The sequence below is a fragment of the Artibeus jamaicensis genome, unplaced genomic scaffold (assembly GCF_021234435.1).
Source record: "Artibeus jamaicensis isolate MK-2021 breed Jamaican fruit bat unplaced genomic scaffold, CSHL_Jam_final contig_477, whole genome shotgun sequence".
Taxonomy (NCBI): Eukaryota; Metazoa; Chordata; class Mammalia; order Chiroptera; family Phyllostomidae; genus Artibeus; species Artibeus jamaicensis.
Genome location: NW_026521854.1, coordinates 6,896,994 through 6,919,180, shown reverse-complemented (window position 1 = coordinate 6,919,180; position 22,187 = coordinate 6,896,994). Strand labels below are relative to the sequence as shown.

The following is a 22,187-nucleotide window of genomic DNA, read 5'->3' as shown; positions in this document are numbered from 1 at the left end:
ACCAATCCCCAGCCCCTCCCTGAGTGCATACCCCATGGTGGCTCTGCTAGGACAACACCAGGACCCACAGGGGACTGAGAAACAGAGTGAGGTCTCAACAGTACATGAAAAGCAGCAGTAAAGGGGAAATTGAGAACACGGAATAAAGTCCAGCACTGTTGCTGCATAACGAGCTTGTAGCACAGAGAACCCCAGCGCCTGACAGCTGAGGGCCTGAAATAGTGGACAGGCCAGGGGCTCCAGCAGCTGCTCTGGGGGCCAGCTGGAGTTCTCAAAATAGACTGGGGGGTTGACGTACCCTGCACACCCCCTTAGAGAGAGCCCACCCTTGCTTGGGCCTGAAGAGCCTGGTTAGGCACTCAGCCAGAGCCCAGCATGGGAAAGGTGACCAAGGCCGGTCCCCTGCCCAGACTTTCCAATGGCATCTGTAATACTGCAGAAAGAACACAGGGCAGCATCTAGACCCTAGGCATCCAAAGAGGGGGAGGCACAGGTTTAGAAAAAAGATGCTTTCTCTTTCATACAAAAATAGACTCAAGTCTCATGAGCAATAGCTAAAAGTGGCTGTCTTTGTATAAAACTAGAAAAGGCAGGCAGGCCAGCCAAGTCTTCCCTTGGGCTGTAGTCAGTGAAGAGGTGGGCTTCCTAGGGAGCTTGTTCCAGGCAAGGGCTGCTCAGGAGGTATGGGGGCCAGGGATCGGGACACCCCATCTGGATCTGTGACCTGTGGGTGCCAGGTCTGCAGGGGCTCTCCTGAAAGCCGGCATTGCTGGCTCAGATGAACGTGTCTTCCTTGTGTTTATTTTTGTTAAATAAATTTCCCCCCATTTTTTAGCTCCCCCCGCCCCCCTGCCCCAGCTCCCCTGATCCAGGGTGGGGAAGCTCCTGTCCTATGGCCTGGGCTAGGGCCAAGCCTGCAGCTGCCGCTGGTCATACTCAGCAATGAGCCTCTTGATGTGGGCCAGCTTGCTGTGCAGGTACTCACAACGGTGCTTCTCCTGGCTGTAGTTGGTGTTGGTCTGCAACAGAGTGGCAGGGTGAGCCCTGTTCTGCAGCCACGGCACCCTGGAGCATGGCTGTAATGGGGGCTGCCCTGCGTGGAGATGGCTAGCCTGCTGGCCATTCGGGGCTCCCACTACTCCTGCTTACAGGCCAGGGCCCACTGGGCAGTGACAGGGACCCCTGCTCCACCTTGGACTAGAGCCCTGGTCTGGTGTCTCTCCTAAGCCCCAGGCCCTACCATGGGAAATGGCATTGTGGCCAGGGTGAGAGTTGGAGGCATGACCAGCATGAAGCCTCCAAGCTGGGTTAAGGGCACGGCTGGCAAGGAACCAGCTGGCACTCAGGTCACACATGTGGTAACCCACACCTAGTGACCTTCAGGAATAAAAGCTGACATTGCCCTGGCCAGGCATCAGTGAGGAGCCAATTTACAGCTCTTCAGGGACCCCGAGGAGAGAGCCTAGAGCCCACAAGAACGGGCAACCCTGCCAGGCTGGCAGCTGAAGCTGGGAACTTCATCTCCTTTCCTTGACCATACGAGTGCGCACTGAGCAGTGGGAGAGCTGGAGGGCACTGGGGTGCACGGACAGAGACTGCTCCCTACCACCTCTACTGTGGGGTGGAGACTTACCTTTTTGATTTTGCGATACTCCTGCAAAATCTGCCCACGAGTAGTCTAGAGAAAAACAAAAGAAGAAAACAATGCCTTCACCTGTAGGAAGCTCCAAGTGAGTTTGGGGGGTGGGGGCTCACTGATAACCCATGACCTGCATGTCAGCACTGGCCTGGGGACAATAAGCCTCCAGGTGGCCTTGAGGGGAGATGACCTAAGAACAGAGGAAGGGCGGGCTGGGGGAAGGAAGCTGGACCTGGGGCAAAGTGCAGGGGCCCAGCCTCAGGGACGAGCCAGCACAGTGGGAGGGGGCAAAGAACAGGCAGGCGGCCTCCTTCCCTTGTAGCCCAGCTGGCCTGCCCACTGTTCATGGCTAAGCGCAGAGGCCCCTTGACTACCTGAGTGTGCAGGGAAATCCTGGGGCAAATCCACATGGGGCCAGAAAGGATGGGGATCCCTGGGGGCTCATCTGTCCCAGAACCTGAGAATCCCCACTGCTCCTCCAATCAGCTGTCTCCTCTGAAAACCAAAGTGGCCTCTGCCAGTGGAGACAAACCCCGACCCCTGATTAATTATGGCTGGCCCTGTAGTCAGGTGATCAGTTCTGAGCAGTAGCCCAAGCAGGAGGCTGGTGCCCCAGAGCCGGTGACCAACTCTCATTGCAGGGAGCTCCCATATAGGGGCTTAGGGAGAGTACGTGCCCTATGCCAGAGGATAAGGGACTCCTGGTACAGGTAGGAGGACCACAAGGATGCTCCATCCTCTCCCACTTCCCACGGTGGCTCTGACAGTGCACAGATGGGCCATGGGGTGCCGTGTGGCCTGGCCCTTCCCCTCCTGGCCAGGTGCACCCTGTGATGGGGGTAGTGGGCTGCAGAGAGGACCCCATGTGGGACACAGCCCAGGCCCACTGCTCCCTGGCCTCGCCATCCTGGCTGCTCTAAGCCTCACCCTCATCACCAGGGCTCATGTGCCACCTGCTGAGTTGGCTCCACTGTCCCCATTGCAGAGGCCAAGCAGGCAGAGAGCCTTCAGGCTCCAGTGGCACAGCCCAGGGATAGGCCTCAACCATGTGACCAGCAAGGAGTGGCCACCTGCCAGTCCACGAGGGGCAAAATGCTGGCACAGACCCTCCTCAACAGGGATGACAAGGGTTGGGTCTGGAGGCCTTGGGCTTAGCTGAACTGTGAGAAACAGGCCCACCCCTCACCGGGGTCAGGTGTGGGCAGTGGGCCCTACCTCGTATTCCTCGGAGCCCTGGGAGAGCTGCCGGAGCTGGGCATCCAACTGTGTGAAGCGCCGGGTGATCTGCTCGATGCGGGCGTGTAGGTCTCGGTACTCACTGTACTCAGCATTGAAGTCATTCTTATAGCTCTGGCGCTGCTCCGATGAGGAGATGGTGGCGTATTTTCTGGAAATGGGAGAGAGAATGGTGGGGCTCAGGGGCTGCTGCAGAGAGGCTGCAGTGCCTGTGGCTGTGCAGAGAGCCCCACCCAGGAAGGGCCCTGCCAACTCAAGCAGGAGCCTGGCCTAGTACAGGGTGAGTGGCTGGAACCCACACATGGGGACTCAGACTCAGTCTTGCTGCTGCTGATCTGCAGTGCAGGGAGGGGATGGCAGGGGATGGCAGGGGATAAGCCCCTGGGAGAAGATTTGGCTGAAAGGAAGTACTCACAGCAAGTAGTCGGGTGTCTCTGAGGTTGATGTGGGGACACTCGAGTTGTTGCAGGTCCCATTTAAACCTACAAAGACCAAACAAAATCTGCAAGAGGTTCATGCTTTGTTGTCTGAAGGACATGGAGGGACTGTGAGAGACCGTGGGATCCTGATGGACCCAGGGGAACCTCAGCCTTTCATCATGTTCGCATGTATGTTCCTGAACCACAGCTGTGCAAGTGCAGAGCAAACAAGTCCCCAGGGTGTTTGGTTTCCGGCCATGAAGCCCAAAGACAGATGGCCCCAGGGGAAACCTTGAACCTGCCTACACCTCTCTCTGCTGACGGAGTGAGTGGTCCGAGGTCCACCTAATGCTCCCACTCTTCCCATCAGACAGAGGACTTTGGGACCCAAAGGATAGCCCCAAAACAGAGCTGGGCTGGGCACACCCCAGGTGGTTGTGCTAGGCTCGAGGACACAAGACCAAGGCCAACCGGGGCCGTAGTCAACTGAAACGGCAATCCAGTGTGTCTACCCTCACCTCCCCTGCCAGCTTCTCCAATGGCTTTTCCCAGCGTAGAAGAGGTTTTATTACTTTGTAGCATATCCTCAGTGACAGAGGTCTGCCAAGCTCTCTGCTGGTTCCACACTTGGGTAGCAGGCATCTGGGCACCAGGCCACGCTGCAGCACGTGAGTGTGTTGTCTTTAAGGAGGCTGTGCTCTCCCTGGGCTAAAGCCTGATGGATCCGTAGTAGAGAGTTTAGTCCATGTTCCCATGACACATGCCTGGCTTAAGGCAGGCCTCCTGAGATGTTCTGCCGTGAGGCTCAACAAACCTTTGGGGTCCTGCCTGCTGGAGTATTGGCCTCCCTTGTACTGGCAGAGGGGTTTCCTGCAATGGGGCCTCGGCCTCAGTGGCAACAGCCCCCACAGCTGCTTCTCTCCCCACATCTCCATTACTCCACTAGCTTCTCCTGTGCCTCCCAGGGACAAGGGCGAGGGGACGTGTCTAATGAGTTCACACTGCAGGATAGAAGGGCTTCCCAACCTGCCCACAGCGGTCAGTGGGCCTGAGCTGAACCCAAGCCCCCTACCCAGCATGCCGGCCTGCCCAGGAAGGCACCCTGAGGCCACAGGAGTGGTCCATAGCCTGAATAAGAGCTGGGGGATGGGCACAGGACCCCGGAGTGGTCTGTAACACAGGGTGATGAAGAGGGTGGCCAGACAGTGGCTCAGTGGGGGCAGGTGCACCAATTGGGGTCAGAGGTGATCAATCATTAGGCAGGGCTGAGACAACAGGGCCAGACTGGGGGACAGTGCCATGCAGAAGAGCAGGCTAAGTCAATGTAGGACGCTTCCTCAGGTGCTGACCTAGAATGTTCTCCGGCATTTGGGAAGGGGCCTGGTGCCAGCCAACAATGCCACTGTTAAGAAAGATGGATGGTTCCTACACGTGCGTGTTTGCCTGCACACACTGAGCACAGCCCATACCCCAGAAAGAGCCACAGAACTGCATAGGGTGAAGGGGGCTCTGAGGGACCGTGAGGGGCTCTGTGCCCACCCATTACTGTTATCACGTGAGCCCCCTTCAAGATGTAGGTTAAGATGATCATCAACACGAGGCTTGGCTTCTGGTGCTCAATCATCGCCTTCTTCCCAGGGGCGTCTACTCCCTGGTTTGTCTGATTCTAAACCTTACTTTCTTACCTTGGCCTAGGGACTGGGGGACAAGCTGCCTGGCTGATTCACCAAAGGCAGGATCTGAGCCCCAAGTGTGCACGGGGCCAGCTAGGGCTATATCTTTCTGGTCCCAGTCGCCCTCCTTCCCAGGGCCCTGCCAGAGGCACAGGGGTCTTGCTTCCATCATTCAGGAGAGACCATGCTACTGGGCCGGGCTGCTCACAGCCTGTCTTCCTGGGCAAGATGGGATCACAGGGGCACTCAGGGGACCAGGCCACCTTCTTCCAGTCTGCCTACCCAGCAGCACAGCAGGACCAAGAGAAACCCAGCTGACTGACCCTGTGTCTACCAGGACCTGCCCTCCATTTAGAGGATAGGGCTGTAGCAGCCTTTCTGGAGGGCAGTTGAACAACTCCTTAAAAAGCCAAAAATGGCTGTAGTATCTCAGAAATGGCCCTCGCTCTGACCCTGCCTGGGGAAATGATCCCAGAGCTGCAGCAGATGACAAGCCTGGGACTGCCTGCACATGACGGTGAAGGGCGAGTCATGATTGTGCTGCCACACACTGACCAAGTTTATAGCCACATGGGGTGCTCAGCTCAGGGGCCTGGCCCAGGTGTGAACTCAGGGTGGCCCAGGCTCTGCTGACAGCCTGGCCAGTCCACATGCCTCTGCAGCGCCCCATAGCGCTCTTCCTGCTCAATACATGGCCTGCGCCAGCCTTGTACCCCTCGTCCTGCTGCTGAGGCCCTAGATCTTTCCACCTCTGTCTTCCTGACTGGCTGTGTCACTGGCTCCACAACCTTGTTCTGGCTCTTACTGCCTGCTGTTCTATGAACCACCTCCCAAACCCTTCCCCCACAGGCTCTTCAGGACACATGAGGCCCATGGCATCCAGGTGCGGCCCTTCTCCCACCAGGCCACCTGCACAGCTTTCCCTGAGATCATCAGGCCCCTGCCCAGCCCTGGCTCCTTTCAGTGTTTGCACCAGGAACTTGTTCCTCTCCCCATGCACTGCCCCTCCTGTGAGACTCGGCTCGGTGGAACCCATGTCTTAGCCCCCAGTGCTGGCCTGGCACACGAAAGACTGCCGGAGACTCCAAGACTGAGACCTCTGGGTCACTCACAGGTGCCCGGTGTGAGAACATAGTGCAGAGGGGCTGAAGGTGCAGTGTGAGCCAGCGCAGGGGCATGTGGGGCAATGCAGACCCCTTGGCACTGTGTGGAGCCAGTGCTCAGGCTGCCAGCAGTGCCCTCCTACAGAGCCCCGGCCCGTGGGCCTGCCTCTCAGCACCTACCCGGGGCACCTGGTGGGGCTCCAAGGGAGCCAAGCACAAGGTCTGGTGGCTCAGCCTGGGGCCTGTCCTCAGCTGCCCTCTCCTTGTCCTTGTGCTTCTTGTACTTCTTCTTGGACTTGCCACGAGACGAGCTGCTGTGGGGTTTGCTGGGCTGGGCACAGTCCTTCAGCAGGGGCAGGCTTAGGCACGCAGTGGGGACTGAGGTGGCCACTTCCCCACGATCAGAGTCCCGGCCACTGTGGCCCAAGTCATTGCTGACATCAGCCAGAGGGTCGTGTGCCCTCGGAGGATCCAGCCGTGGAGGTAGGTGGGCATCTGTGCCAGTCAGTGGGCCTGGGGTGGGCAGCAGGGCTTCCCTGGTGTGGGGCACACTTAACTTCCCATTGAGGGCGGGCTGAGCTCTCTGTGTGAAGTGCGATATCCTTGGTTTCTTGTTGGCCAGAGGGTCGATAAAATCAGGAGGCTGGGGGCGTTTCTGGAAAGGATGGGAGACCATATTAGAGGGAGCCTGTGTCTGGAGTGACTGGTGTCCCCTGGGGAGTGGCTCAGCAGCAACAGGCCTACCCGACCTAAGTAAGCAGGGAGGCCGGGCCCCAGGAAACCCAGTGCCCGCCTACTCTGGCCACACAGGGGCACGCAGATACCAGGCAGGTCCTTGGAGCCCACCCCAAGGACACGTGCTGAAGAAGAAGGGTGGCCAGGTCATCTGTGCACTGGCCCGACCACCTCCAGAGATTGGTTTGAAATGTCGCTCTGCTCAGCGTCTTCCCCGACGACAGAGATGGTCAATGAGCCAAGTCTGAGGGACAGAGGGCAGCCCGGGGTCTCATCCTCAATTCACAGATGATTACACTGGGGCATGTGAGGCGAGGAGGCCCCACAGCTGGGGTGTATGCATGGACCCAGCCTTTCCACAAGGAGGCCTTGTGGCCATGGACATGGGTTGAGTATTCCAGGCGAGAGGGAGAGATGAGGGGGAGAGGGAAGAAGGGAAGGGGGAGGAGAGAGAGGAGGGGCCTGGATGTGGGACTCAGGTCAGAGCACAAAGGTGGCTGGGGACAGCTTTTACCAAAAAGCTCAAGCAGTGATGAGAGCGGCAGAGCGAAAGACCACCCCACCCAGAGCTGGGTGGGCTGCACCTCCTTCCACTCCCTGCCACCCTTCCTGACTACTGACTACAATGGCAGCAGCCACCACAGCTCACATCGCCCCACTGGGTGCCATTTGTCTTGCAGCCAGAACACTGGATTTTATGGACTCCTCAATGGCTCTGAGAGGCAGCAGAACCACATACAGACAAAACATGAGACTCAGAGCAGCCTAGTGCTTGTCCTCCCTTAGCCACACACTGTAAGGTGTCCAGGGGAAACACACCCCGGTCCTGGACCCTGGCCTCCAGCCTAAAAGAAGCCCGACAGCTGCTCACTCATTGAAAAAAATGTCCCAGCCCTGAGCCAAGGGCCTAATAGACTCCCTAGACATCAAGGCTGGGTCAGGCCCAGTGGCTCTGGGTGAGATCCGCTCCACAAGCACCAGCATCTCCACAATGTCACACTCATGTCCACTGCTCCTACCTGCGGGGGTGAGACCGAGCTCCCATGCTCTCTTGGAGGGCTGGTGGCAGCGGAGTCTCCAGGGAGGCTGCTTGCACTCTGCGGCTGGCACAGCTTCCTGTGAAGGAGAAGCAGGGTGGGTGGGGGCTTGCAGCAGTAACCCACAGGGTGTACCCAGGCCCACCTGTCTCTGCAAAGACACCACACGGTCCTACCTTCCCTGAGTGATTTGGGGATGGGCTGCTGCCCTGAACCAGAGGAGGGCAAGTATGATGAGTACGTTAGGACCTGGTGTGCAGAGCCGCCAGAGCATATCCTGCCCTAGGTTTATCCACAGCTGCCCCTTGGCTGTGGCCTCACTACCCAGAGGACTGCCCTACTGGGTGTCCTGTGCCCAGAGAAGGGTCAATCGATAATCCATTCATCTAGATTCCTGTTACCATGGAAACCAGGAAACCATGCAGAATTGACCAAATTCTCAATGTCTGTACTGTTTACCCAAGGGAGCTGGGACACTGGGGTGCTGGCCTCTCAATTGTTCATCCTAATAATGATATTCACTGTAGAAACTTTACAGAATGTAGAAGAGTACCAAGATGCCCTGGTCTGTGACAGGAAGGGCTTCTGGATTCAGTACCTGCCTTTCTGGGGGCCCAGACCACAGCATCTCCTTGTGGATCAGAAGGATGGCCACTGACCCACCTGGACCTGAGTAGAACAATGCAGCCAGGAATAAAAGAAGAGGCAGACACCCCAACACTTAATGAGCAAAAGTAGGCCCTGACAGGGACCCTGGCACTATGTGTGGTGCTGAGGGCCCTCCTTGACCTGCAGGGAGGCTGAGATCCAGGGGCTCAGAGGCCACATCTGTGCTGCTCAATCAGTGACAAGCAAGCCTGACTCCCTGCCCAAGGGCCACACTCCAGACCACTGGTGCTATCCCCTGCATGTGGCCCAAAATGCAGCAAGAGCCACAGGAAAGGTACCCAAGACATGCAGGTACCTGTCCTGGCTGGTATGCCTTGGTTAATTGGAGTGTCGTCCCATGCCCCACAAACCGAAAGGTCACAGGTGTGATTCCCAGTCAGAGCACACGCCTAGGTTGCAGGTTTGGTCCAGGTTGGGGCACATGCGAGAAGCAACCAATCAATGTTTCTGCCATACACTGATGTTTCTCTCTCTCTCTCCCCCACTCTCTTCCCCTCTCTCTAAAATCAGTAAGCATGTCCTCAGATGAGGATGAAGAAAAAAAACATGCAGGAGCTCACTAGGCAACATGGTCCCCAAGGCCAAGGTGGGGCAGGTTTGCTGTCCAGCCACAGGGAGGCCACCAGAGCTCTGGTTAAAGACTGAAAACCAAGGACAGGCATTTCTGTCCACTCTCTTTCAAGTCCCCCACTAAAAAGACATGAAGAGGAAACAGGAAAAGAGAACAGCATTCAACACTAAAGCAGCACAGGTGGTGTCTGTCCTTTATGATCCTGAGGCCTGAGGGCTGGAGCCTCAGGGACCTCCAAGGAGGAGCTCCAGCCATGCTGTTCCCACACAGCCCTGCCCTGGGACCTGGTCTGCTGCCGAGTCTGCAGCACGTCCCGGAGAGAAGGAACCCAGGCCTTCTCCAGGCACTGAGAGGCTGCTCAGGTCACGTCTGGAGGACAGGAGAGACAGACGTGTGGCCTTGGGAAAAGAGAAAGCAGAGAGACCCTCCAGAGGAGTCAGGGTCGCCAAGTGGGAAGTCCTGAGGAGGTTGGGGCTTCTGGGCAACAAATGTCAGGCTCCAAAATAGAAAAATTCATTAAAAAAAGAGAGACCGAGGGCATGAAAACTAACTCACCAACAAAAACACCAGTCTTACTACTATCTTCAGAAAGACTAAGGACTTGAATAGACATCTCTCCAAAGAAGATATACAAATGGCCAATTAGCACATGACTGGGCACTCAACACTGTTCTTCATCTGGGAAATGCAAACCAAAGCTACAATGAGATACTACTTCATACCTACTATGATGGCTAGACTCAAAAATGAAAAACAAAAGTGTTGGCAAATATGTAGAGAAACTGGAAGTTCTGTGCACTGCTGGTAGGAATGTAGAATGGTACAGTCACTAAAGAAGAGTTCAGTGATCTTCAAGAAGTTAATCATAGAATTACCATATGGTGAGGCCCTGGCCAAGTAGCTCACTTGGTCAGAGCACTGCTCTTATATGTTAAGGCTGCAGGTTCGATCCCAGGTCAGGGCACATACAAGAATCAACCAAATGAATGCATAGGTAAGTGGAACAATAAATTGATGTTTCTCTCTCTCTCTAAAATAAATAAATACAAAGTTTTTAAAGCTTAAGAAATGGTATGTGGCCCTGGCTGGTGTGGCTCAGTGGATTGAGTGCTGGCCTGTGAACCAGGAGGTCGTCAGTTCGATTCCCAGTCAGGGCACATGCCTGAACTGTAGACTGGGTCCCCAGTTGGGGGCGTGCGAGAGGCAACCCATCGATGTATCTCTCACACATTGATGTTTCTCTCCTTTTTCCCTCCCTTCCCCTCTTTCTAAAAATAAATAAATAAAATCTAAAAAGAAAAAAGAAAAAATGTTATGTGTAATGTTATGAGAGAACTGAAAATCCACACTCACACAAACCCTTGGACACAAATGCTCAGGGCAGCACAATCACACCAGGAGGTGGAGACAACCCAGGTGTCCACCGACAGATGAATGAATCCATAAAATGTGGCCCAACCACATAACAGAATGTTATTTGGCCATAAAAAGAATGAAGCACTGACACACACTACAACCTGGATGAACCTTAAAAATATCACAGGCACAAAAGGCCATGTGGTATATGACCCCATTTATATGAAATGTCCAGAACAGGCAAGTCCACAGTGACAGAAAACAAATTAGTGGTTGCCAGGAGCTGGGGGTGGGGGGAGATGGGGGAGTGACTGCTAATGAGGACAGAGTCTCCTTTGGGGTGACGGAAATCTTCTAGGAATTAGAAGTGATGGCTGCACAACACTGTGACTATTCTAAATACCAGTAAGTTGTACACTTTAAATGAGTTACTTGTGTTAAGTTAATTGTATCTCAATAAAGCTATTGTTTTAAACAAATATCCTTAAATCAGCCCTGGCTTGTGTAGCTCAGTGGATTGAGCGTGGGCCTGCAAACCAGACAATTGTGGTTCGATTCCCAGTCAGGGCACATGCCTGGGTTGCAGGCCAGTTCCCAGCAGGGGACACATGAGAGGCAACAATGCATTGATATTTCTCTCCCTCTCTCCTTCCCTTCCCCTCTAAAGATAAATAAATAAAATCTTTAAAAAATGACTTATTTAAAAAAAATCCTTAAATCAGAAGTGGCATCACTCCATGGGTAAGAACACGATGCTGCAAAAAGACTACTGGAAGGACTCTTGGGAACTAAAAGCGATGGCCAAAAGACAGGATGGGAGAAGCCAAAGAAATCTCCTAAAGGAAAAAAGAGAAAAGACAAGAGGCAGACAATGCGAAGAGTCCAAGAGCACAGTGCCCTGGTGGCAGAATCAGAGGAAGCATAAAGAAGGACAGGGCGAGATTTCAGACTCCAAGGGCCACAGTGCCCTCTCGCCCCCAAATCACCTGTGAGGCTGTCCATGTGGATGTGCACAGGGCCGGGGGGACCTCTCACTGTTTCCTACCAACCAAACACGTGTATGTGTGTGCACACACTTATATGCAAATAAGCCCACAGGCTACTTGCTCTCAGCCATGCCCCTTCCTGGGAGCTCAGTGAGGATAAGGCTCTGGGGTCCGGAAACCTGGTGAGAGACTTGGAAGGAAAGACAGACAGGAGCAGCCTCACTGGGCCCCTTAAGTGCCCCATGCCAATTCAAAGCAACTGCGTGAGAGTAATCAGCCATTTTAACACTGGACCTTTTACCAAAAATTCTATGATGAGTGAAAACGCCTGCAGGAGGGGTCAGTGACAACCTGCCATGTTTAGCTGGGGCAACAGAAGACCACCAGAGATAGGAAATGGGAGAGGGCATCTCTTCTACAGAGACGGTCTGCTCTCAGCTCCCCAGCACCGAGGGACCTCAGACAGCCAGAGCAGGGGCAGGGGTGAGGAGAAACTTGGGTTTCACCTAGATTGGCCCGCCCCAACTCAGTTCGGCTTTCCAGACGCAATTACTCCTGTAAAGAGCTGAATTAAACAAACAACAACAATAAAAACACCTGGCTGGTGTAGCTCAGTGGACTGAGCCGGGGCCTGCAAACCAGACAATCGAGGTTCGATTCCCAGTTGGGGCACATACTGGGGTTGCAGGCCGGTTCCCTGCAGGCCAGTTCCCAGCAGGGGACGCATGAAAGGCAACCATACATTGGTGTTTCTCTCCCTCTCAAGATAAATAAATAAAAATCTTTAAAAAAAAAAACAATAAAAACAGCCTTCATAAAGCGCTCCATGTCCCTAAGTAATCATTTAAGTATTATTGTACTTTGCCATGCATAATGCACATTCAAATTTTTGAGGGAAAAATAAGGATGGATATTATACGTGGGTAGTTCCTGAAATACCTTGTATATGTTCTTGTGTTTTGTAATAATTTGCTACATAAAGTTTCTTGTACCATAATGTGTTAAAAAATAAATGCGAAAATTTCTTTATAATACAAAAAACAAGTATCTAAATATAAATGAGTAAAAAATTGAATTAAAAAATTAAAACAAAAGATTTTTTCTGAAAGTTTGGGCCAAAAACATGGGCACACATTATACACAGGAGCGCATTATACGCGGCAAAATATAGGTGCTCGGCAATCCACCAGCTCCCAGGCTAGGCCTCAATCAAAAGGAATCAGTCCCTGGCCATTACTCACTCCTCCCAAAGCCCCCTAAGCCACTCCTGACCTCTAGTTCCAATTGACCCCAGAGGGGACGTGTTTAATTAACATGCTTAGTCCCATCTGTGGGGAGCTTTAACTTTCTCTGCTTCTTAAATGGTTCCAAGGAGGAGGCACAGTCTCCTAAGCAGAAGCCCTTGAGGACTCACAGGTTCTGAGAAAGAAGCTTCACGGGAAGGGAGGCGGGCAGTGGAAACAGTCTGGCTGGATTGAGGCCTTTGTTGGGCACCATGCTGTTGGTGAGAGTGCCACATGCCTTCTACCCCACATCAGGGGCTGGCCTTTCCCCTAGCAGGAGGCCAAGGTGGACTGCTCAGGCAGTGGGGAAGATTGTCAGAGAGTTCCCAAGGACCCTTCCACCTGGCTCTGGGCCCCAAGGCCTTTGGGACTAGACGAGGCCACCCCAGCATTCTGGTGATGAGATCTGTCCCAGGCCCAGGGGAGGTGGCCTTACCTGACAAGCATGCGCTTTAGTAGCTGCTGGTCCCCCTCCGAGTAGCCAGGCCAATCCTTCTGCACATCCTTGTACACACAGTCCTTCAGTGTGCATGTGCCGTCCTTGGCACTCACATTGGCCACCTGCAACACAGAGCCATCATCAGCTTGTGGGAAGCCTGGAGGGTAGGGGACATGGAGGAAAACATGGACCTGGAAAGAAAGACAGCACCCTACACCCAGCTCTTCTGCACTAGGTCCTGAAACACACATCTTACAGTTGCTAGGGGACAGCCTGGCTCCCAAAAGGAGGGGTGCTATCTATAAACCCCATCACCAGCCTATCCCCCTGCTATGGACTGAATGAGTATATCCACCTGAAATTCATGCCACACTATGTGATAGTATTTGGAGGTGAGGCCTTTGGGAGGTGAGTAGGTCCTAAGAGTGAGCCCTCATGAATGGGATTAGTCTCTATAAAAGAGGCTCCAGAGCTCCCTTGCTCCTCCTGCTGTGTGAGGCAGTGTGGAGATGCTGTCTATGAACCAGGAAGGAGGCCTTCACCAGCAACCCAATCTGCTGGCACCTTGTTCTTGAACATCCAGCCTCTAGAACTGCGCGAAGTGAGTGTGTGTTGTTTGAGCCACCCAGTCCATGTGACTGTTAGAGTAGCTCGAATGGATGAAGACCTCTCCACTATGATTTGCAGCTCCCAGGACAGAGGGTGAGGCTGAGGCTGGGGATGCCGGGTGAGGGGGGCATCCAGAGGCCAAACTGACCCCACATTCCATGCAGCAGACAGCTCTGCTCCCACTGGTTAACAAAGGCTGAGTTGGCCTCCAACATGGTTTTCAAAGATGGATTTAAAGTATCTGCTTTAAGGGTGCTTGAAGGTGTGAAGGCCACTGCCCTAAAGCAGGCACTTCTGTGACTGTCTCGCTGGGTGCACTGGACGCCCTGGTCTGCCGCACACACACGTGTAGCCATATGCTGCTATTCCTCCCTATTGCTAGGTTCTAAGAGGACCACGTCACTGCAATTTCCACAAGGAATGTTTTTTAACAGTTGAGTAATATTCCACCAAATGGCTAACTGTGATTCATTCTAAGGTTTTTCCTTTGTTGGACACTGACACACTTCCAATTTCTCTGCAGCAGAAACAGACGTCACTGTGTGCAGGCTATTCCACGCAGGCAGTGTTTTCTTCAACCAGCTTCCCAGAAGTGGGATTAGTCGGTCAAAGGCTCTGAACATTTTTATAGCTTTTGATACGTTTTGCTTAAATGCTCACCAGAAGAGCCTCCCACCCATCAACACTCCCACCCAGCACTGGAGACAGATGCCTTAAATCTCTGCCTTAAATGTTCCCACAGAAGGAAGAGAGAAGGCTCAGTTGAGGAGCACAACACAGTCAGTCTGCTCATCAGAGCCCCTGGGCACACAGGGAGGCTGACAGCCTGGGTGAGGAGCAGCCCACAGTATTCCCAGAGATCTTCCTCTTCCCCATGCTGACAGGGGCCTACTGCCCCTGGGGAGGGCTAGGTGGAGAGTGAACACAGAAGCACAAGGCAGATGGAGCCATTCAAGAGAAATCAGAGCAGGATGCTCTGCCTGCATATGCTGGCTGGGCTGCCTCCAAGAGGCTGCCAACCCAAGCTGAGCAGAGAAACCAGAGCCCAGCATGGTGCCTGCCTGGTTCCAGAAGGGCCTGGAGCAATGAGAGCATGCAAGGGGGGTTGGGGGGGTGGGAGACAACTAGAGATAAAGCAGGTGCTCTGGGCAGGTCCCTATCAGAACCTCCAGACCTGTCTCTCCAGAAAAAGGAGCCTGGTGTCCTGCTGTGTCTGAGGGCTGCTCTGAGGGTAACCTCAGGTGCAACCATGTGCTCAGTCAGCTAAAGTTTCACCCTCTGCATCTAAGGTGCTCTCCTGTTTCTTCTTCATTCTAGGCATAAACAGCGGCACAAGGAGGAAGACGGGAGTGAGGGCATTGCTAAGAACACCACACCAGAGGCTGAGGGCCCAGCTGGCAGCACTGAGGGCTGCAGGCATGTCCAAGGGCAGGCATGGGTCCCACTGGTGTCTTTAGTCCTGACTCACATTTGACAGCTGTCAGACTCCCCTCCTTGGTCTCTGGGGGTGCCCAGCCCCAAGGAAGGGCCTTCTGTATGCTTCCCTTTTATTCCCAAGGACAAAGCCAACACATTTGACTATCCAAGGAACTGAGTTCCCTGGGAAGGTTGTTCTTGGTTCTGGAGCTTTCTGGATGCTTTGGCTAACTTCCAAGCCAACTCGTGAACTCTCAGGAAGAAAACCGTGGCCTGGTCTCTGCCAGCATGACCTATGATCTGGGGATGGTGCCTCAGGAGGCCAAATCCACAGAGGTACCCAGTGAGTGGTCAGGGGAGCCACCAACATCCTGGTGATAGACCCTGGGACACAGGAAATATCTTCCTAGCAAAGGGTGGGGAGGCATCTGCCCATGGGCCCTTGGTGGCTATGGGTGGGCCTGGGCCCCAGCCCAGATATGCAACCACACATGGACTGAAGCTTTATCTTTTCCAATAGGGGAAGACCGCAGAGGCCTCATCTCCCTATGCCTGCCCTTTGCCATGAACTCTGGGGATTAAGGGTAACGAGGGACCCCAGCCAGAGCACAGGTGCCAACATCCTCCTACCAAATGTGCTGTGTGGATCATTAGAGCTTTGAGTTGCACTGAGGAGGGGGAAGAACACCTGGAGGCCCACTGAAGAGCTTGGCAAATGTGAAACTTCATTCTCAGATACAGCTACCACCTTGGTGTGGGCTTTCTGCCCCAGGAGATGCTGGGTGAGTGCCCAGAGTTTCAGAGGTGGAAAGTAGCAAGGACAAGTGAACTGGTAGAGGGAAACCCAGAGAGGCCTGACCGAACCTCCTCCTCGGGTTGCTGGCAGAACTGTCCTCGTGGCAACAGAGCGAAGCACCATTGCATGGCCTAGCTGATGTGGTGAAGCCAGAGCAAGCCACGCGCTTCCCAGGGTCCTCCAGCAGCATGCCCCAAGAGCCCTGGGAGGGGCCCAGAGCAGGGGCTCAGTAAGGTGGCTGGGCTCACTGTTCTTACTCCAAAGCACAGGCTGTTTTTCAGCAGCAGGCTCCACTTGCCAGCATCAGGCTCCTACCAGGTAAGCCCTAGTCCCCTGTGAGGTGCTGCAGTCATGCCCCAGCCACAGATGGGAACTAGAGGGTTCAGAAGTGAAGCCTCCTGCCCAGAGTCACAGCTGGTAACTGGCAGGGAGGCCCACCTAACTGTTGAACCCTAGTTTTTGCTAACTAACAAGTGTGTATCCCTTGTGTCACTTAGTTCTAAAACATTTGTACAACTGAAATCTTGGATCTCCACACGTTAGCAGATGTCAAGGAGCACAGCGCTGGCCTCTCTGAGCTGACCCGTAAGCCCCCAGACAGTAAATGCCACACTCCCAGCCCACCATGTGTCCAGACCATCTGCAAAGGGTGCTCACAGGCTGGCTGGACCCACCCCTCCCCCAGCCAGCCCTGAGGAAGCATGCACCTGCTGGAGAAGGCTGTCCAGCGTGTCCTTGTCTGCCTGGGCCAGGCCATCTTTCTGGAGCCGCAGCAGCAGTTCCGCCTTCCGGTAGGGCCTCAGTGCCAGAAGATGCAGCACCCGGTCACGGAAAGGTCTCTGAGACACCCCACTACCCCCACTAACACCACTCTTCTTGATGGCACTTGCCAGGTTGATGGGAGTTGCCCGCTTCCGGGAGGGCACAGAATCTGTTGCTCCTGGGGCTGGTTTCCTAAACTGAACCTTCTTGCCTACAATGAGAACCAGGATGTTAAATAAAGGATTGGAGAAGGGGGGGGAGTGAAGCACAGTGCTCCAGTGCTTGGGGCTGATGCCAAGTTCCTGAGTGTGGAAAGTGATGGGCAACAGCACTACACCCGTGACTGCTAAGCCAGCATGTCCCACCTAGCCTGCCTGGTGGGAATCCAAAGTGGCTGAGAGCGCCACCTGCTGGCCACATACAGTTCGCTGGGCACCAGCAGGCTCAGAACTGAGAGTGGAAGAAGTACAAGCACATTTAGGGTCATAACTGACTCATCACGGGCAACACGAATCCTGGGGACAAAAACACTGACCACCACAGGGAGAGGAAACTGGTCTATGAGCCCTCGTGATGTTAAAATGGGGAGTGGGAAGGCGTGACCTACCAAGGACCCCATGGGACCCACCATTTCCTTTTATAAAAAAGGAAATAAAGGTGTCAGAGCTATTCGGGTAGCTGCTCTGGAGAACCTGAGATGTTAGCAGCTCCTCAGGCAGATGACTCTGCTCAGAGCCCTGGAGGCAGCAGGCCAATGCCCATCCTTCTGGTACACACTGTGGGGCCCGGCATGGCTGCACCCTCCGAGCCAGTGAGCGCCGCTCTCGAGGGAGGAGGTTAACTCCGTCCTGCACAGCACCCCTACTACTGAGAGAATATGGATGGCCCAGCGTATGCCCCAAACCCTTGGGCCAAAAAAATTCCCCACGATGATTTCTTTTTGCTCTTATCCCTCAAATTGGATTAGTCAGATTAACACAGGAAAGAGTGTTTTTGAGTCCTCAGGGCCTGACTCTGTCCCTAGAGAACCCAGCTGACAGGATGACATGGGGTGGGGACCAGGCCCAGCCAGACATGCCTGCCAACAACCTAAGAGGCTGGATGAGTGCTTCCATCAGAACGCAAACTGTGGCAAAAACCCTCATTATATATACGGAGTGGTCCAATAAGACAAATCTTGACCAAGTTTTTGGCCAAGGATCCAGAAATTTACTAAAATTTGTATGAATGTCTATGTTCGCATCTTGAGGGAAAAGAAAGTGGGCAAAGCCTGTTTGGTTCTGGCCCAGTGGCTGGTGGCCCTGTCCCCTGGGGCTCAGCACTGACTGATAGGGATGTCCTTCAGAGCAAATCCACTGCCAAGCAAAGGAAGCCAGGCTTTCTTGGTGGGGGCGGGGAGATGTGAAACCTTCCTGCCATTTCTTAAAAAAACAAAACAAAACACAAAGCCACCGAGTCCTTCTTTGCTGTCAGCTGGTTCATGCCTCTCTGGCCTGATGCCTCTCTCCCTGGCAATAAATTCTTATAACTCCTCAACTATGTCTAGGTTCAAAAGGTGAAAAGACTACAGCAGGACGATAAGCTTTCTGAATAAATTGTACTTTTCTCCCTATTTTTAATGTTGTTGGGTGTCTCAATTTCACCAAAATTATTTCCGAGCAGATGCTGAGCTGCTGGAGTCTTCCTGGCAAGCAGGGATCAAGACCTTTCCATACAGGTCTCAACCTAGCACCCCCTCACCAGCCCCAACACAGCAGCAAGCCACCGTGGGGTGCATCTGGCGGTTTGGAGCATGCTGGCCATTCGGACTTGGTGAGGAGTCAGCTGGGCAGATGAGAAGGGGTGGCAGCCAAAGAACGTATGGCAACCCTGTCTTCATGGAGCACGTATGCGTGTCCCTGACAGGTAAAGGCCCCTAAGGCTACATCCTGGAAGAGAGGCTGCAGATTCAAATTCCTCCAGTTCTTGGATCCTGAGTCCACCTGAGGGTTCGGAGGCAGTAGAAGGCATAGCCCCCACCTGACTCAGCAGGACTTTTTCCTGACCTGACATGGACCTGGCTGGTTCTGCTCAGGGGCTGGGCCATACCTCTGTCACCCATCACTCCTACCCCTGGCCTGGGGGGGGGGGGCTTTATGTCTCCTGCTCCCCTAAGAGCTGCCTGGCAGGAATTATCCCCTCACAAGTAGAGCCCCTCATGGTAGGAGCCCCAGGTCCCCTTCCTCACCTAGGTATCGGCCTCCGGCCTTGATGACAATGGCACCCCTGCTCCGCGTCTCCTCCTCCGCCTGTGCCATGCTCTGCCGTGCCTTCTGGTAGGAGTCGTCAGTGGCGCACACTGTGATTTTGTCCTGGATGCTACCCAAGCAGTCCAGGTGTACATCCCCATGGCTGTAAGACAAGGGACCAGGAGCCAAGATGAGTACCTGGGAGACAGGGAGCTATGGTCTTGGGGTCCCCACCCCACCCATCCCCCACCAGGAAACAAGGCTCAGCACTGATGGAACCACACAGTTTCCACAAGGCACATCTTAACCCAGAAGAAACAAGGGGACCCAGGCTCCTGGGTCAGAGGCACAATGCCAGGACCTAACAGCCTGGACACACTGAAAGGGGTCAAAGGAGCTCATCTGGGAGAAGGGGGTTCCTGGGCTGGAAGCGGTAGGCCAACACCTGCACAGTGGTCTGAGCTGGGGGGAAGGGCCCAAGGGAGAGGTGGGGAGGCAGGGCTGTTCCTCTGGGCCTCACCTGGAGACATACTGCTGGATGCAGTCGAAGCTGCCCTGGGGGCTGTCACGGCCAATGTTGGAGAGGTAGAAGGAGAAGGTCCGAGCCTCTGAGGGGCAGTCAGGCTGGGGGACAGAGATGTGCTGCACAGAGATGGGGAGGAAGTGTCACCAAGAATCCAAAGCATGGAGGGGGTCATGGCAGAGGCCAGTTGCTGGGCCCTGCCCATCCACACAGTGTCACCCTTATGACAAGAAGATGAGAGCACTTTCCTTCAAAACATACCTCTGCTTTCCCAGCAGTGACAGGACCCCAGGGAGTGCAGAGCACTCAACATGCACCCTGAGGCAAGGACCCCACCCAGATCTGGGCCATGACCCAGTTTCCCCACCCACCAAACAGGACAACCTTAAAGGAAAAATGGGACAAGATGGGAGTCAGAAGCCATCAGGGCATGCTGGGCAGCCAAGATACTCTGACATTTGCTACCACTTAGTGACCTCCTCTCCATCTCCTCCATGGGGATACAGATTCCACCCACTGCCCTGTGGCCACGAACAAGGTTCTGAAGGTCACAAGGGAGACTCAACCACAGCCGGGCACATATTTTGCACACAGCTACCCAGAACATGGCAGAAAGCCCATGCAGCAGCCAGCACAATGAAAATGGGTTTCCGAGGAACTTGAGCCCAATATGGGCAGCTCCTCCTTGCCCATTCTGATCCTCTCCCTAACCCAGTCCTGGTCTGGAGGGACCTGGACTCCTCAGGCAGCATCTTTCTTCTGTCTCAGCTCAGGGGGCAGTGGCTGCAGAGGTTGTCAGTCCCCACTGAGCTGTCACCCCTAAGAGGAAGAGAGGGAGATCCAGCCTGAGCCCCAAGGCTCTCCTGGCCCTGGGTACTTCCCACCCTACCTACCCACCCATCAGCTCGTGCAGCCCCACCCAGGCGAGCAGGTGCACTCTGGCTTCAGCTGCAACATAGAGCTCTGCTACTGTGCAGCCACTACCCTGACAAGCACAGCCCACGTTGGATCAAGACAAAGCCACCTGTGACAGCTTTGGGACACCCCCTGCAGCCTGGCTGAGAGCTGAAGATGGGACCTTGCCACGTGCATAGAGGCCCACCCACCACGCTGCAGACACCCTACCCAAGCATGTGTAGGGAGCAGCCACCATGCTGCCCCCTGGGTGGGGGGGTGGGGGACTCTTTACTCTGACCCTCTCACCCTGTGTGGGCCTTCTCTACCCAGGCACATATGCCCACTTCCAAAGTCCATTCCAGGATAGGGGAAGGCCCAGCACAGAACCAGAGGCCAGTCTGTGCAGGGCAGCAGGTGACACAGGGCTTGAAACCAATGTTCAGAAGAGCCTGGTCCTGTTAGTGACAAGGGAAACCACACACATAGAGGGCACTTGTGACCGGTGTTCTCCAGACAGCTGGGGACGGGCAGGGGTATGCTGGGGACCCCTCCCAGCCCTGTGGTACCACTGCTGTGGAATCCTGGGTTAATGGGTTGTTGCTGGTTAATAATGACCAGCCTCTGGGAACCAGCCAGCTGGCACAGACAGCTCAGGAAGGCGAAGCTGCCTCTGCCAGGGGAGACTGTGGTGTGCATTCCAGGACATGGCCTGGAATGCAGCAGCCATGAGTGTGCCCTCTGGACGGAGTCTCAGCTGCCCCCTCCCCAGAGCTACCATGACTACACCTAATGACAGCACTGACACCAGGCTATGGGGGCGGGGGCAAGTGTCTATGTGACAAACTGGAGGAGGAGACACTCTCATCCCATCCCAGATGCCCTCAGTGCCTCCAAGGCCTGAGGCCTGAGGCTTGGAGGCGGCGCCAACTCCACTGCGGGGGTCAGCAGAGTCCTGGCCAAAAGGCTTTCACCTCCTCCTCCCTTTGAAATCTGTCCTGAGTCAGCCACTGCCACTGTCCCCCCTGCACGTGATAGGGTCACGTGCAATGCAGGTGGGAGCTCTAGAGATAAATCAAGTCCTAGGTGGGAGTGGGAGCAACACAGTAGAAAACAGCACTAGATGTTCAGGTGAAAAGAAATAGGTGGACATGGGAGCCGAATACCACTGACCAGGTCCTCTGGCCAGAGGGGTTTTCAGAGACCGTCAGTTTTCTTCATCATTTCTGTTCCCAGGGAACCATTGTGGGGGAAAAAGAATTCCTACTGCGGCTGAACACGCCTTTTAGAAGCAAAGTAGCCTTTTTTTGCTGGCCTGGTAGGAGGTGTCACCCCCCAAACCCTATCCCAAGACCCTTTCTACATACCGCCTTCCCTTCTTCTTCTTGGGGCTCAGAAGAGCAGTGGTCTGCCCGTACCTCCCTCCCCAGGCCCCAGGGGTCTTGGCTGCTCAACCCTGGTGTGTGATATCTCCACACTCCAACACCCCCATTCTGTAGATACATTCTAGATATTCGCAAGTAGCCACTGACACAACAACGTGCACTTTGTGGCTCAATCTTGAGCACATCCTAACAGATGTGGTTCCTCACTCACAGACATGGACAAAAGGTCTGTGAGCAGCTCTGTCAGACCTTATTCTAGAAATTGCAGCTCATGCTCCCACCATAGCCCAGGGAAATGTTTAGGTCCTGAGCCACCTTGGACAAAACCCTACCTCTCCTCTTTTCAATGGAAGAGTTCTAGAGTGGCGCTGGCTATGTGGGGGTGCTTTACCAGCAATCAGGGGTTAACAACTCAGAAATGACACCCT

The 22,187-nt window shown here is 54.4% G+C and overlaps 1 protein-coding gene across 2 annotated transcripts in view; it reads right to left on the bottom strand.

Moving 5' to 3' along the window:
* Window positions 1-617: 617 nt before the first annotated feature.
* The window catches only part of ELL (elongation factor for RNA polymerase II), a 59,234-nt gene continuing 37,664 nt past the window's right edge, over window positions 618-22,187 (bottom strand). The window contains exons 3-12 of one of the 2 annotated variants that reach the window (XM_037142052.2): window positions 19,478-19,599; window positions 18,957-19,120; window positions 16,675-16,940; window positions 13,144-13,268; window positions 7,825-7,921; window positions 6,251-6,725; window positions 3,291-3,357; window positions 2,855-3,026; window positions 1,634-1,678; window positions 832-1,019 (exon numbers count right to left, since the gene is read on the bottom strand). In XM_037142052.2, coding sequence (XP_036997947.2) covers window positions 903-1,019; window positions 1,634-1,678; window positions 2,855-3,026; window positions 3,291-3,357; window positions 6,251-6,725; window positions 7,825-7,921; window positions 13,144-13,268; window positions 16,675-16,940; window positions 18,957-19,120; window positions 19,478-19,599 — 1,650 coding nt within the window. In that variant the 3' untranslated portion in view covers window positions 832-902. Of the gene's footprint in view, window positions 1,020-1,633; window positions 1,679-2,854; window positions 3,027-3,290; window positions 3,358-6,250; window positions 6,726-7,824; window positions 7,922-13,143; window positions 13,269-16,674; window positions 16,941-18,956; window positions 19,121-19,477; window positions 19,600-22,187 lie in introns of both variants that reach the window. The other variant, XM_053668064.1, reaches the window with a different exon arrangement.